We start from the raw sequence: 16,454 nt of genomic DNA, 5'->3' as shown, positions 1-16,454 counted from the left end.
AACAGCTTTTGGCAAAACTCCAAGTGCTACGTTTTTGCATTAGATGACCAAATGGTATGTATGTATGTATGTATGTATGTATGTATGTATATATATATATATATATATATATATATATATATATATATATATATATATATATATATATATATAAAGATTTACGAGAAAACTTGTTCCATTGGGCATTTTCAATATCAATGCCACTGTCTGTCATAAGAAAAAAGCCTTCCTTTGAGAAACTGTGGAAGAATTTCTCCTAGAAAAAAAGGGCATGCAATGCCCAAGAAAGGACATTTGTGCTTTGTTTTATTTTATTTTATAAGATATCTCTTTGCCAGGAGATAAAACATTTGATGAGCAGAAGTTGTTTAGAAAAGAAATATAGATAATTTTATTTTCCCCAAAACTTATCTTTCCATCATGTCTTTGTTTCATTTGCACAAGAGAGGCTGATCTTTAAAAATACAATATAAGGCTGCAATAAAGAGTTTCACCCAAATTAGGGCAAAAGATGGTGCATTCTCAATTGTACTTTAAGGTTTAATAAAACAACATTTCTTAACAAAGGAATGATTTAACAAATACAAGCAAATTTTATAATTTAATCCATACCAGGAGAAAAACAAGTGGCATGCATTGCATACATTTGGTGTTGCCATAAGCAGCAGAGAAATTCTTATTGTGATCATATTGTAAATGAGGAATTAATAATTTCACATACATTGGACTGACATTTCCCATGTCAGAACCATATATTTAATGTTCCTAAGGTTTGGCTTGGGGATGTGGTGGCTCAGTGGCTAAGATGCTGAGCTTGTCAATCGAAAGGTCGGCAGTTCAGCAGTTTGAATCCTGATTGAACTGTAACAGGGTGAGCTCCCATTACTTGTCCCAGCTTCTGCCAACCTAGCAATTTGAAAGCACATAAAAAATGCCAGTAGAAAAATAGGGACCACATTTGGTGGGAAGGTAACAGAGTTCTGTGCGCCTTTGGCATTTAGTCATGCCGGCCACATGACCACTGAGATGTCTTCAGACAGCGCTGGCTCTTTGGCTTTGAAACGGAGATGAGCACCGCCCCCTAGAGTCGGGAATGATTAGCACATATGTGCGAGGAGAACCTTTACCTTTAAGGTTTGGCTTAGAAGATTGGACACTTTCCTTCTTATTTTAATATATAAAAATATTTGATATTGGCTTACTAAATATTAACCACAATATTTGCACTGAAGATATTACTTAGTATGGTAACGTTGTATTTTTCAACGTTTGAGCTACCGATATTCTCTTCTATCAGTACTATTGTTTGGGTTTCTTCTGTATTTTTATTTCCTGCAGTCCTAAAACTATTTTTGACAGTGCTGTCATTGAAGTGTACTTCTTCAAACAAAGGTTGATGCTGTTTTATAGGATATATTTTTATTAACTTTTCAAGGTTATAATTTTCTGAGTTCTTTTTTCCAAAAATCATTTGATAGAATCAAGCTAATAAAAAACTTCAGGATTTTAGAAGGCTTCCGGTTTGACTTCCATCGCTGTCAGACGGTCCCTTGGGACCGCCAGCCCCGTCGCCCATAAAGAGCCGCCTTTACAGCTGAAAGGCGGCTCGAAAAACTCCATTTCCATAAGGAAATGTGAGATAGAGCAGGCGAGGGCAGGTAGAGCCCTCTGCGAAGTCCCCAGAGTTTTTCTTTTACTCTTAGGGACGAAGCCGGATGAGGCTCCCTATTTCCTTCGCTGCTGCTCCGGGCTTCGGGAGACCTCTGCCTTTTGCAGAGCCAGGCGACGAGATCAAACCTTTCAACGAAAAACAACAGATTGATTAATTAAAGAGGATGAGATCTGGACTTGGGACCCTAAATTGCAAGTATTTTTAATGATTTTATAAGCGTTTCTAAGTGAAGGGAAAAAAAAGCTTAAAATGGCGACCGCTGAGGCTTGAGAAGTAGCCGAAAGTGAAAGTCCTTCCATAACAAGTTACAAAGTAGCGGAACAAACAGTGCTGGCTAGAATAGAGAAAAGAAAAATTTCTATTCTAAGTTTCTTTCTTTTTTTTTTTTTTTTTTTGAGATTTGACATTGATCTTGTTGGGAGAGAAGTCCTCTTTCTTTAAAAAGAGTTTGTCTGTGTGGCAGGATGGCGTTAAAATTAACAAAGCCAGACAAACAAGCAGCGGGGTTTTTTTTTCCCCCATTTACAATTATGTGAACAAGTTTCGAGTTTACAGACTCAGAAGAATGGTTTTAATTTAAAAGAATTTGTTTTGAAGGAAATGGCAAGACATGACGAGATTGTGAACCAGAATTTTGAAAAATTTAGGCAGGAAATTAAAGAATTCATACAATTAAAGTATGATAATTTACAACGAAAGATTGTAACAGTGACTAATGCTTTTTCAGAAATAGTTATAAAGATGGATACAAATATCAAGTTATTAGAGTCTAAAATGGAGGAAGTTGATGATAAGATTTATAATTTGAACAATAAAATACAAAGAATGGAAAATGATTTGATAAATATTCAAGACAATAGCTCTGAAGTAAAGTCTAAAAAGGAAGCTGATCACGAGACTTACAATGCAGAAAATATAAAACAAGGGATTGAAAAAGAAGTTACAATGATGCAATTCAGGCTCACAGAATTTGCGGTTAGAATGAGAGGGTTACAGGAAAATAATAGAGATGATTTAAGAAAAATATCTGCTGAAGTTCTGGCCGGGATTTTAAAGGTTCATCCAGAGGAGGTATCTTGTAAGATCGACAAGGCCTATAGAATAAATTCTTGGATTGCAAAGCAAAGGCAATTGCCTAGAGATGTGGTGATTTATTTTACAGATAAAGAAATAAATGATATTGTGCAAAAATCTTTTAATTCCACTCTACAATTGTATGGAAGAAAGATCTGGATATATAAAGAGTTGCCGCCCAAGATATTAAAAGATAGAAAGAAATTTGGATTTTTGGTAACTGAGCTAAAGAAACAAAACATCTCATTCAGGTGGGATGTCCCAGTTGGCATAATACTGAGATATCAAGGAGAAAGATACCAACTAAATACTGTTGAAAAAGCGGAAGAATTTTACTATAAGGTTCTTAAAATGGGTTCAACATCTTCATGTATAATACATGAGTGGAATAAAGAAAAGCAAAATCAACAAGAGATAGAAATTCAGGATAAGCAGAAGGAGATGGAAGTAATGGAAAAACAACAAGTTACAGAGGACTTTGTAGATGAGCCGCTTCTGGATTCTCCTTCAGAGGTTACAGCTGGACTATTTATAAATACAAGAGAGGCGGCTTTGGATTCTAATGTGATGCTTTATCAAGTTACAGACCAGCATAGAAATCAATCAGTTGACATACAACTCATAGAAAAGAAACCAGAATGGAGATTTAAGCCACAAAAGCAAAACCAACAAGATCAAGTTATAGATCAGCATGAAAACCAAATAGTTGATACACAATTTATAGAAAGGAAATCAGGATGGAGATCTAACCCACAAAAAGTCAAGAAAAGAAGAAGCAGGTCTTACAAAAACAAAAACTTTTAAACTAAACAACAGTGTAATGCCAGTTATTTAAGAGATGATTGAATATATGAAAAGATAGCTGAGGCAAAGTATTGATTTATATTATCCTGAGGAGAGTGACAGACCTCTCCAGTGCTGTACTTTTGGGATGTGAAAAGGGCCTTAAACTGAATGGATTGGAATTATCTATTTTGGATTCTTTGATAAATGTATTATGTTTATGCTGAGCTACAAGGCAAGAGAGTTATGGGATTGGGGCACGCAGAAGATCTGGTTGTTACCCTATTACGGAGGTTGGAATTAATAATTTAGATGAAAGACACTACTATAGACACTATATGGAATACAAATATAAAGTCACTCAGGTGGTTGTTTTTTATATATCAAGACATCTATTGTTGATGGGGGCAGATGGTAATTGAAGATACCGAACATACTGTTGGAATTAGGATGTGATGTTACCCTAATATGGGTGATGGAGTTAACAATCCAGCTGAAAGACACTACAGAAGATATTATATGGATTACAAGCTTAAAGTCATTTGAGGATTTTATTTATATAAGGGAATACTTCTTAGTGGTGTGGGCAGAAGAATAAAGATATAGAACTATTATGTATGGTAGTCCTGTAGGAAAGTGGGTGGAGATAGGTTAGCTTATTGATTGTTTAGTTGAAGAAAAGGGATATTATGTTTAGATATGAATATATGTAAAAGATTTGAGTTAAGAGATATATCTATGGGGGTGGAGGAAATGGGCAGACTATGAGTTGAATAAATGTTAAATTAGGATTTATTATATAGTTTTATAGTGGAAGGTTGCTTTGAAATGTCATATTAATATACAAAAAAGATTTGATTTAAGAGATATAGGTATGGGGGAGGAGAAAAAGAGTAGATTATGAGTAGAAATTGTTAAATTGGGGGATATAGTAATATTACTATGCTAAATTAGGAGTTATTATATAATGTTATAGTAGAATGTTATTTTGAAATGTATAGTATAAGGGGGATATAATAATATTATTAGAAAGAAAGGGTCAGCATATGGGGGATGGAGCAAGGGGATGGTAAAGTATTACATAATCTGTTATGAATTTGGGTTTTACTTTGAAGAAGCCACAGGGGGAGGGGAGGGGGAGGGGGGTTTTGGAGGAGGGGGGAAAGGGGGGAAAATTTGTATTTGAAAAACTTTTTCAATAAAAAAAAAAACTTCAGGATTTTTTTCTGTGCATTTTTTTCCCCATAGGTGGGTATATTGCTCAACCAAGGAAAGATGCTTATAGTCTCAACATGCTCTGTTTCTCTTCTGCTCTTCTATAACTGATCAATATAACAATAGCAAAATATGTATGCTTGAGTATAATCATTCAACTTTGTATCAAGTTAGATAAATTCTGGAGCTTGTATAAATTTATTTTGATTATGGAGATACATGTGTAAGTAACCTGTGTCTGGAATATTGAACAACCTTTGAATACAGTCTTCCACATAAAGAAATAAAGTGGAGAATTAGGGCTCCTTTGTATTTCATAGAATTATATTTTTTCCCTAATCATAATTTTTCAAATGTTAAGGTTGCAGAAAATATTAATGAATAATAATAATAATAACCTAAATTGGGATGCATTGTGACTAAATGTGCAGAGATTGCAACATAATCCCTTTTTTATTCAGTTATAGGTGCCCAGCGCAGGAGAAGCCCCAGTGCCCTTGCCACTGATGTATTTGAGTCACATTTGGGAAGTCACATTTTACAGGTAAAAAGCATTGGCTTTGCAAAAAGAAAAAAAAACAAATATAAAAGTTTAACATGTTTAATAGCAAGATATAAAACACCTGTCAAATATTTGGATATTGCTATTACTATTAGAGCCTATACAGTGAGGGTTTGTTTACATATTCTTTTTTTTAAGTGAATGGTTAAGAGAATGTTAATGAGAGAAGGAGGGCAAGTATTATTTTTACTGTAATAATTTAAAACTGAGCACATTAGTTGTATAAGTTGTGCAATAGCTGTTGGTTTCCCAAAATGTCTATATATATTTAAGTATTAACTATTTTGTGAAAAAGAATTTTTAATCTTGTTCACATGTAGATTTTCATTTTTCTCCTTCTATTGTAGTTTTTCAGCACTATTGCTTCATCTGTTGTATTCATTGTGCTATCTATATTCCTTTAAAAGACGGCATGCCTTTAATGCTTTAGATAAACAATATAGTATTCCTCCAATTTTTTTTAATAGTATCTATGGAAGAAACTATCTTGACAAATGTTGTGCATCAGTCATGTGTTTTCATGTTGTTCTGACACAAGATTCCTAGTAGAATCTCATTTTGATCAGAATCAATATATTTCTTCACTGTAAGCAAAATATAAAAATCTATTATATCATGAACTTTGCTTCTTTGAAAATAATTTCTATACTTGTATATTAAACTTTGCATCCAGAAGAAAATATTACTTTAAATTAAGCAAAGGGCTGAATCCAGATGTCCTAATAAATCTGTTATACTATATTATAAATAAGACAAGACATGTACCCTCCTCGGAGTTTTCTATCATTCTTTGCTAAGATCCCTATCTTTTGTTGCTATATTTTTGGTGATTTCTTGAACAATAATTGGCAAAATGAATGGCAAAGTAAGTTTCTCAAGAAAACCAGGATAATTGTAATGATTTTTATTTATCAAATGGATGGATTTCTTATGCATATGATCTTGGTAAAGATCATTTATCTTGCATAGCTTTATTTTTGTATGTGATCATAACAATATTTTGCATACATTTAAAAAAATTATGCTGGTTTTGGTTGAATGTGATTTGATACAGTTTTACTGTCTGTTCTGAAAGAGGAGGAAAGGAGATGTTTGATTTATTATCACTAGTATTAATAATAATGACTATGCAATCAACTATAATAACAACAACAACAACAACAACAACAACCTTTAGCATCATCAAACAATAATGTCTGCCTATCCCAGGTCCTTGGGAAGGACTTAGAGGGATAAAAATACCAAATCCAGTCTAAACAGCTGGCTGACTGTGGGATGAATCATAATAGTATTAAAATAATGTGAGAGTTTGGAAAGCATAATAAAATCATGAACATAAAATCATAAAAACATATGTTTATTATTTAATAAATGTATATGCCATCCACTCTTGCTCGATAGTTATATGGACAGCATATAAATTGAATAAATAAATAAATAACAATATATTTATAATATATAAATAGCAAAAAGAGTTCTTCTGACTATGACTGTGTTATAGTCCTTGCAAGTGTTAGTTGGAGATATGCTGCCCCCAACCTAGAAGTAGCTTTGGGTCTCAGTATCCTTTGATAGACTTCTTCATGAATATATCCAATCTCCATTTAAAGCCATGTAAGTTATGTGACAGCCAGTTTGGTATAGTAGTAAAGGCAGCTGGCTAAAAATTGGGAGTCTATTCGTTTTAGTCATGCCTGATCAAAAGCCAGTTGGGTGATCTTTGGCCAGTCACTCTATATAGTTGTTATCACTACAACATAATAATACATTTCATAGGTTAATTATATGTGTGAAGGAGTTCATTTTGTCTGTTCTGAATTTTCTTCCATCCGGCCTCATCGGATGATTCCTGGTCCTAGTGTTTTGAGACAGTTTTATGTGTGCCTTGTAGTCCTTAATTGCCATTGTTCACCATTCTTGTAAGCTGCAGGCTCCAAATATTCGAATGCTTTCTTATAAGAAAAGTATTGGGGGTATCTTTTCATTTTGATTGCCCTCTTTTGAATTTTGCTCAGCTTCTTTTCCAAATGTGGTGACTTGAACTGTGCCTGGTATTCCAGATGTGGGAATCACAAATTTACATAAAGACATTACAATGTGGGCTGTTTTCTTTTTTAATCCACTTCTGATGCTCATTAGCATGGACTTTTTCTTATTCATGGCTGCTGCGCAGTTGACATCTTCATTAAGCAATCCATTATGACCCCATCAAGATAATTTTCCTGGTTAGTTACAGACTTCTCAGATCCAGTTAGTCCAAAAAAAAAAAAAAAATTAGCTGGTTGAGCCCCAGCATATAAATAGAAATGTTTTATATTTACATTGAAGCACATTTGCCATTTGGTGGATAATTCATTTAGTTTAAAGAGATCTGTCTGGAGCACAAAATCACTTGATCTTCACAAGATTTGGTATCATCCAGAAAGTTGGCCATAGATAATACTTTTTCATTAGTCAGGATTTTTTACGAATAAATTAAAAAATACTTCCCAGAACAGATGTTTGAGGAAACAGAAATTTTATTCCTGTCCGTTCAGTTAGGAGTCTATAAAAGAACATGTCTTATCCCTTGATTCCCAAGTTTACCCAAGAGCTTTTGATAGGCATCAAAGTCAGTTTGAAAATCCAAGTTTATACTATTGGCAGAGTACCTCTGTGTCCCTGAGAAAGTCAGTACAAGTTTAAGTATCTATCCTGTATCTTTTGTAGTAAAGCGATGCAAAGAATTCATTTCGTTTCTTTGTGTGTCAGAAACAAATTATATAATCAAAGCAACAATTGAATCTTTGGGCAAAGGAATATGACTCAATAACATAACATCAGGAAAAGTTGCCACATACAATATAACTGAAAAACTCTGATTGAATTCATAGTAGGAAGAGTTTGTTGAAAATAAAGTAATTAACCAATATACATTTTTTTCAGTTTTTGTGCCAACATCTTAGTGACTTTGGCTTCACTGTCAGGTAAAATTTATTAACCATGGCTAAGAAAAAATAACCTAAAAATATAATATCATGGCATTTATTTTGATTATTCTATGGAAAATAGATTAATATGCTGATACAAAAATAGGCAATCTGAAGTGCAGTCTTTTTCTTTATGAAGTTGTATAAAGACTTAAGATTACAATGAAGACATTGATTGACCTCATCCTTTTAATATAATCAAGAATGACCAGAAAATGTAAGATTAAATATGGGGGAAACTAAAAGAGAGACAATATATTTGCATATGCAAATTAGCTTAATTGATCCTGCTTGCCTCTACAGGGATTTTTCATTACAAACTGGAGTGCTACATTGTTCAGCTCATATTGAGTAATTTAGTAACTAATGAGACCAGTTTGCACTAATTTGCATATGATAAATGAGCTTAATTGCAGTAAATAACTTGGAGGCATAATTACTTAATTTTCCTGTGTTGCATGGCTTTTAAGTTCACATATGAACAACTCAAGATAATTCTGCATATTTAAATGTTGCATTTTGAATGTCTTAAACCAAAAGGCATATCTTAGAATGTTATACTGTAAAACAATCAAGTGAGGTTTACTGTATTGCTACTTAAATTGTAGACATTATGAAGTGTTGATTTTGGATGATTATGATTTTATACACCACAACCTTGCTAATGACTACACATGTGACAAAAGTACAATGGTGCTTAAAAACCAAGATATTATTTATGTTGGCATGATTCCTGTATCTGTAAAATAATACTTTGGTATACCATACATTATGACTGCTAAGTAAGAGAAATAACCATTTAGAAAGTTGTTTGAAATTATGAATAAAAGTGTGACACAAAGATAATGTTCCTATCTGCAATCTAGATTCTAGGCAATTATCATAAAACCTAAGTACAGAGGTAGGAGTAAATGTGTTTATTACACAACTAAATACAATATAGAGGTTACAGCATATGTGATGCATTCCTCTCTTTGAGGAAAACAGAGAGAATTAAAAGATGCTTTGATTTTTTGAATATTATTTAGAACAGCACGTTTAACAGGTTCATTCCCAGTGCTTTGCTTTTTCAAGGCTTGGGTTGATGAACAGGTGAGGGCTAAAAGAAGCACTCTAGTAACCAAAGATGAAAATTTGTAGAAAGAAAAGCCTGCAAGTGAAATTGGAGTAGAATAGGACCAAAAGTAGCATTGAATCTGCAAAGGATATCAATTTGATAGTATTTGATGATGGTGTTACAGCAGAGGGATAAGCAATATGGGCATCAATATATTTCCAGTATTGTATGTATAAATACCTTTTATGTACCTGGCTACTCGCCATATTAGATTTTCATTTAAATATTGCTTTAGTTTTCTAAACTGGCATTCAGCATACTTACAACAGTTCGTTTAGTGACTGTTCAAAGTTACCATGTACTGAAAAAAATGACTTATGATCATTTTTCACACGACCATTGCAGCATCCCCAATGGTCACATGATCAAAACTCAGATGTTTGGCAACTATTTCATATTTATGACGGTTGTAGTGTCCTGGGGTCACATGAACAGCTTTTGCAACTTTCTGACAAGCAAAGTCAATGGGGAATCCGGATTCATTTAACAACCATATTACTAACTTAACCAATGCAATGATTCACTTAACAACTGTGGCAAGAAAAGTTGTAAATGGGGCAGAATTCACTTAACAAATGTTTGACTTAGCAACATAAACTTTGGACTCAATTGTGGTCGCAACTCAAGAGTTGCCTGTACTATTTCGGGGTTCTGCATATATATTCCTAAACAATGTTGTGTAGATGCATCTGTCAATTTGGGGCTACAGTTGCAACAGTCTTGTTTGAATACAGCAAATGATTCATTAACACCATGGAACTTTATGCATATTATCCTTCCAAGTACCTGTTAAATACATATTATTATACTTTAACATCCATATCACATAGATTTTGATATATATGGATTTATCCAGAGTATACATTGTTGCCAAGCTAAATAATATTTTTGCTTCAGCTATCTTTGAAAGCTACTGGAAAAACCCTCTAAATCTATAGAAACTGTTTTATTGTTGTTAATTATTCAAGCAGGATCTCTGAAAACTATCCCTCCCTCCCTCCCTCCCTCCCTCCCTCCCTTCCTTCCCTTTCTCTCTCTTAATTTAATTTAATTAATTCAATTGCTTTCTTGCTCTCTCTCTCTCACTCTCTTTTCTTTCTTTCTCTCCTCCCTCCATCTCTCTCTCTCCCCTTCCTTCATACCTTCTATCCATTCATCCATCCATATTATTTTAAAAATGCATCTCAATAAAGTGAGAGTTTCTACAAGATATATTGGATTTCACAGAAGGCAAGTATAAGGAGTCTATCTGAACTATGCATGAACTGTGGAGTATGTTGCATATTCCTTGTAAATAACTGTCTCAGAACAATCCTCCTCCTTGAAATAATTTGTTTGTTGAATTACTATCCTCTCATTTCATTTGCGCACAAGATAGCTAACGATAATGACATTGAACCAAGGTAGCTAATGATAATAAAACAATTAATATGGAAGCAAATTACAATTGAGCATAAACAGTTTTTTTTTAAAAAAAACCACAATGAAAACATTTTAATATAAAGAAAGAATAGCAATTAAATCCATCTCAGCAAATTAATCAGTTTCTTCTTCTAAGTGCTTCCTGAATGGTTTTGTGTGCAGGTAAAATACAAGAAATGGAGCAAGCATCACTCCACAGACAAGGGGAATGCCCATTCAGACATAGTGCCAGTAGTAGCAAAACCAAGTGCCATTCCTGAAATTCTTAAAACTTGAGAAGATACCTGTGAAAGAGTGTTTTTCAGCAAGTGTGAATATAAACTGTATACAGTTTTATAGTCATAATAAGCATTTTATATTGTGCCAAAAAAACTCAGTATCCAGTGACTCTTATTTATTTATTTAAAATATTTTTTTTATCATTCCCTACACTATGTAAGTCTGAGCAGCTGACTTTAATAGATAATTAAATAGAAAAAATTAAAAACTCAGGTGTCATTCAAACCATCACAGAACCACAAATGCTTGGCACCCTTCCCTCCGGACTCAGCACCTGAGGGAAAAATGAAGTCTTAATGGCCCTTCAGAAGCAAGGAGCACGGAGGGCCCTCCATGCCACTGGGGAAAGGCTATTTCTCAAAGTAAATCTAGTTACAGGAAAGGCTTGCTATTGCTAGATCCCAACAGATGATAGCATTTAAGAGACAGCTCCTGGAGTAAGTCCATCCAATCCAATCTGGAGGGAAGGTAGGTAGCAATAGCATTTAGACATTCACCACTTCACAGTGCTTTACAGCCCTCTCTAAGCGGTTTACAGAGTCAGCATATTGCCCCCTACAATCTGGGTCCTCAGAAGGAATCAGAAGGCTGAGTCAACCTTGAGCCTGTGAGGATCGAACTCCTGGCAGTGAGCTGAATTAGCCTGCAATAGTTAATAGTTAGCCTGCAATGGTTAGATACTGCACCACCACGCACAACGTTCTCAGAGAGAGAAATGGGCTTGCAGATAACCTGGTCCTTTGCCACATAGGTCTTTAAAGGGGATAACCAGCAATTTGAATTGTGCCTGGAAAGAAAGTGGGAGCCTGTGCAAGTTGTACAGTAGCAGTGTGATTGCTTACAGCAGTGTTGAATATTGTAAGCCTCTCATAGTTGCTTGATAGTGAGATGGGTGTCAGATAAATTTAATACAGTAAATAATTTCTTTTCTTTTCACTTTTCACTTAATAAAGTAAACTGCTATGGCAATCCATTGCCAAATTTCATTTAAAATGTAGCTGCATATGTCTCTAGGAAAAGTGCTATATAATAATGTAATTTTTATTTCACAGATGTACTGGGGTAATAAAATAAATGTCTTCATCGGTCTCTAGCGATTATATATTTTTTTTCTATACCAACTTGCAAATTTAAACTAAACCAGAATTAGAATATTTTTTTCATTGATTTATCTTATTTTTACTATTTTTCTCCCAAATACATTATACTTTCTGAATAAGTAGTCTGATCACTATAAATTATGACATTATCCTCTTATGTCCTTTGTTGCTTAGTTTTATAGAGCCAGTCATGTGTTAAAACTCTAAATGACCTGGATACTGACTATCTGACGAACTGCATCTCATACTATTAACTTGTTAAGATCACCAGGGAACAGGTTCATATTAAGAGGCAGTTTTAGAACTCTTTCTCTAGTTGACAGAAAGCACGCATGGGGGAAGCAAGGGGGTTAAAGTGGTGAAAGCAGCATTTCAATGTATTCTGGCATTGCAGGTGCATTGTGGCACATCGAAGAGAACTGGAATTTACAGCACAGTGCTGAATTGGTCATTTTGATACTAGTGGTTAGCATATTGGAGAGAGTCTTCTCTTCTGTGGCCCTTAAACAATGCAGCATACAGCTGGAGGAGGTGAATTGGGACTTCACTTTTTCATTGTACAGGAATATGGCAAAGCGCCATCTTCTTCTACTATGATTTTATTAACCATATTAACATTAACAATATTGACATTAGTTTTACTACTAATTTTAATAGTGTTTTCTTTATATATTTTATATTTATAGTGTGTTTGTGTGTGTGTGTGTAACTCTGTTACATATATGTGTATGTATGTATATATATATGTATGTATGTATGTATATATATATATATGTATGTATGTATGTATGTGTATATATATATATATATATATATATATATATATATATATATATATATATATATATATATATATATCTTTTAATTCATAGGTATAAATGTGCGATATTTTTGCAATCAGGGTTTTTTCCTATGTTGAAAGATGTTAAAATGGCCATGGTGGGATGAAATCTCTATTCATCGCTTTCAGGCCTGTCAGACATTTTATGTTGTTTCTTCTGAGACTTATGGGAGACTGGGATAGCACTATTTCGGCCTTCTTGGACCTCTTCAGCCAGACACACCCATATTTTATGACTCCTCCCTGTAGAGGTCAAATATTTATTTCTTTTAATTCATAGGTATAAATGTGCGATATTTTTGCAATCAGGGTTTTTTCCTATGTTGAAAGATGTTAAAATGGCCATGGTGGGATGAAATCTCTATTCATCGCTTTCAGGCCTGTCAGACATTTTATGTTGTTTCTTCTGAGACTTATGGGAGACTGGGATAGCACTATTTCGGCCTTCTTGGACCTCTTCAGCCAGACACTGGGACATATATATATAAACTCTGGGAGACTTAAAGTATTATTTGATATTTCACCAACATGCATGCCTACAAATCTTGAAATTTTCCCACTGTTCTTTTTAATGATAATTTTCATGGCATTTGAAAGGCAGTCTGAATGTAAGAGATTTCATTTATTTGGTGTGAATGGGTTTTAATTGCTTTTAATGTTTTAATTTTTAATGTTTTTATATATGGTTTTTAAATGCATTATAAGCCGCCTTGAGTCTTCGGAGAAAGGCGGCATACAAGTTGAACAAATAAATAAATTTGCAATGCTATCTGCCTATTTATTTCATCCTAGGATGTGATCCCTTGAAAAATCATAATAAAACTGTTATACAATCCCAAAGTTTATATGGTGCATATAAACCCACAGTTTATATGGTGCATAGATTGACTTTTAATATTGTGGTCATTACTAAATGGATCGTCTTGCTTTTAAAACATTGCTTAATTCTTCTTATATGAAGCATAGGAAAAATTACTGTTTCATTTTACCTGGATTAGGGTTTCCAAAGTGGTCAATATTGACCCTAAGATTTGATGAGACTAACCATTATTGTTGCTGTTGTTATTCATAGTACTATTAGTTAAAGTAGCATTTATTAAATTATATTCATATAATGAAAGAGTGGGAATCAGTGAACAATCTGAAACTTCATGAAGGGGTTAATGAGTTGAAGAGTTTGAGGAATCCTAGCCTAGATAGTATGGTTTGGATATATTAAGGACACGTTTTCTTTTCCAAGTTGCTTCAGAAATGTCATGGTTTCTGCTCAGGATTAGTATATTCAGTGAACATTTATTTATTTATTTATTGGTTTGATTTATATGCCGCCCTTCTCCGGAGACTCAGGGCGGCTTACAATGCATTAAGCAATAGCCTTCATACTTTTGTATATACCTGCTTAGTAGGGCTTTCGGACCCTCCCTAAGCGGTGTTCTTTTTATACAAAGTCAGCTTATTGCCCCCACAATCTGTGTCCTCATTTTACCTACCTCGGAAGGATCGAAGGCTGAGTCAACCTTGAGCCTGGTGGGATTTAAACTTGCAGTAATTGCAGGCAGGTGGCAGCTAAGTGCTACTTAACAGCACTTTAGTCTGCTGCGCCACCAAGGCTCCTAACATTATAGGGCAGATCTGGGCATTTTGCAGCCCACAGGCCATATCCGATTCTTTGATGGTCCCTGTCCACCCTGCAGCAGCAGTGGTGGTGGCAGCCCTCCACAACAGTCCTAGTTTCTCATGTGGCCCCCTGGGAAAATTAATTGCCGAGCCCAGGGGTAGGTTCTACTTACCTTTACTACCGGTTCGCAACAGGACCATGTGTGTGTGCTTGCTTCGCTCGTGCACGCGCGCACTCTTCTGCGCATGTGCAGAAGCGTTTTCATGACATCGGGGTCAATGGGCGGGGCCTCACGCCGGTTTTACTACCGGTTCTATAGAACTGGTGCGAACCGGGGGCAACCCACCACTGGCCGAGCCCTGCTGTTGGGTTTTGCCTGTTTCCTTGTTATATTCTCTCTTCCAATATTTAAATTTAAAATTGTTTTACAACACAGACTTGAAGTAGCACCTTTTTAAACCTGTGTTTTAAGCGGCAACTATGGTACATACAGTTTCAACACTGGTTGATACTGTCTGAATTGACATTTCCATACATTATATCAGACCCAAGGAATAGGAATAGGAACTATTTGCAGCCTCCTTGAAGTAGTAGTGGGATTTTCTTATTCCCCACTACGTACATATACTGTGTTTATGGAAACTTCATTTGGTGTTGATTTTGCCCTGCAAACATCTGTAGATTACTTAAAACATTGACAATATAAAATCATTCATTCTTTCCTCAAAAAACAGATTTTATATGGGATAGAAATTGGGAATATTATTTTAGGATGATTAAAATGTTAGAATTTCTGAATGCATACTTTCTTTCTAAAAATCTCAAGAGTTTTCAGAAATAACACATACATTAGAATTTGTAAATTTAATGCATATCTTAATTTTCAAATTATTTAGTAGGTACCATATATACCTGTGGATATGCTGAAAGTTTTAGATGCCAAAAAATCAGGTTTGGCTTATCCACAGATGGGCTTATCTGCAAATATGCATAGCAATGCTTCTTTTTAAATACCAGTATTTCCTGTATATACTGTATATGCTCGTGAATATGTCCATCTGCAGATAAGCTGACCCTCAAATTTTTAAGTGAAATACTATGAAAAAAATGCAAATCAGTTTATCTGTGATTAGCATATTTTTCATGGTGAAAAATTTGAGGGTTGGGCTTATCTGCAGATGGGTTTATACGTGGGTATATATGGTAATTAGATAGAGGCAGAACATGTGATACTTTAGGCAATTCTGAATCATAGAACACATTTCTTTGGACCCAATTCTTGCCTTCTGGTTACGACAGTAAAAGTTTCCTCTGTCATTGGTCCTCTGCTATCAGTGCCCAACCTTAGAAAGGAAAGAGGCAAACTCTGTGGTAGATTGAAGATGCTATTAAATCTTCTGAACCCAGTGCCTTCTTATTTCCCATATTCTTTAAAAAGGAAAGGTGCTGGCATTCCTGGACCTAGTGTAATAAAATTATCTTCCTTAAGACCTAATGGAAAACTAGAATGAATTTGGGGATTTTAAAAAAAAAACCTAAACCTTCTCCATCAAACTTTCTGCTTCCTAGTGCAAGACCAGCAGATCTTTGAAACTAGTAATAGATAATTCCCAACTGTATCTGCCACCACCTGGATTTTTTAGAAATGTTGCTATGGATGCTTTGTATCCCCTTTATTTCTTAAGGATTATTCGGCTTGTATTATTTATAAAACTATTATTTAATCCCCTTATGAAAAAATTATTTGGCTATTTGTTTATTTACTTAATTGAATTAATTTTAATATTCAGCTATGATTCTGA

The 16,454-nt window shown here is 34.4% G+C and overlaps 1 protein-coding gene across 20 annotated transcripts in view; it reads left to right on the top strand.

The window, feature by feature from the left end:
- The window catches only part of NPAS3 (neuronal PAS domain protein 3), a 741,221-nt gene that overhangs the window by 391,583 nt on the left and 333,184 nt on the right, over nt 1–16,454 (top strand). For all 20 annotated transcript variants that reach the window (XM_034417996.3, XM_034417993.3, XM_034417994.3 and 17 more), the window contains one exon: nt 5,206–5,288. In XM_034417996.3, the coding sequence (XP_034273887.1) occupies nt 5,206–5,288 (83 nt within the window). The remainder of the gene's footprint in view (nt 1–5,205; nt 5,289–16,454) is intronic.

The sequence above is a fragment of the Pantherophis guttatus genome, chromosome 1, assembly GCF_059756535.1.
Source record: "Pantherophis guttatus breed Tessera chromosome 1, ASM5975653v1, whole genome shotgun sequence".
Classification (NCBI taxonomy): domain Eukaryota; kingdom Metazoa; phylum Chordata; class Lepidosauria; order Squamata; family Colubridae; genus Pantherophis; species Pantherophis guttatus.
Note: the sequence above shows the minus strand (reverse complement) of the source record. Positions and strands in the feature narration are given on the sequence as shown.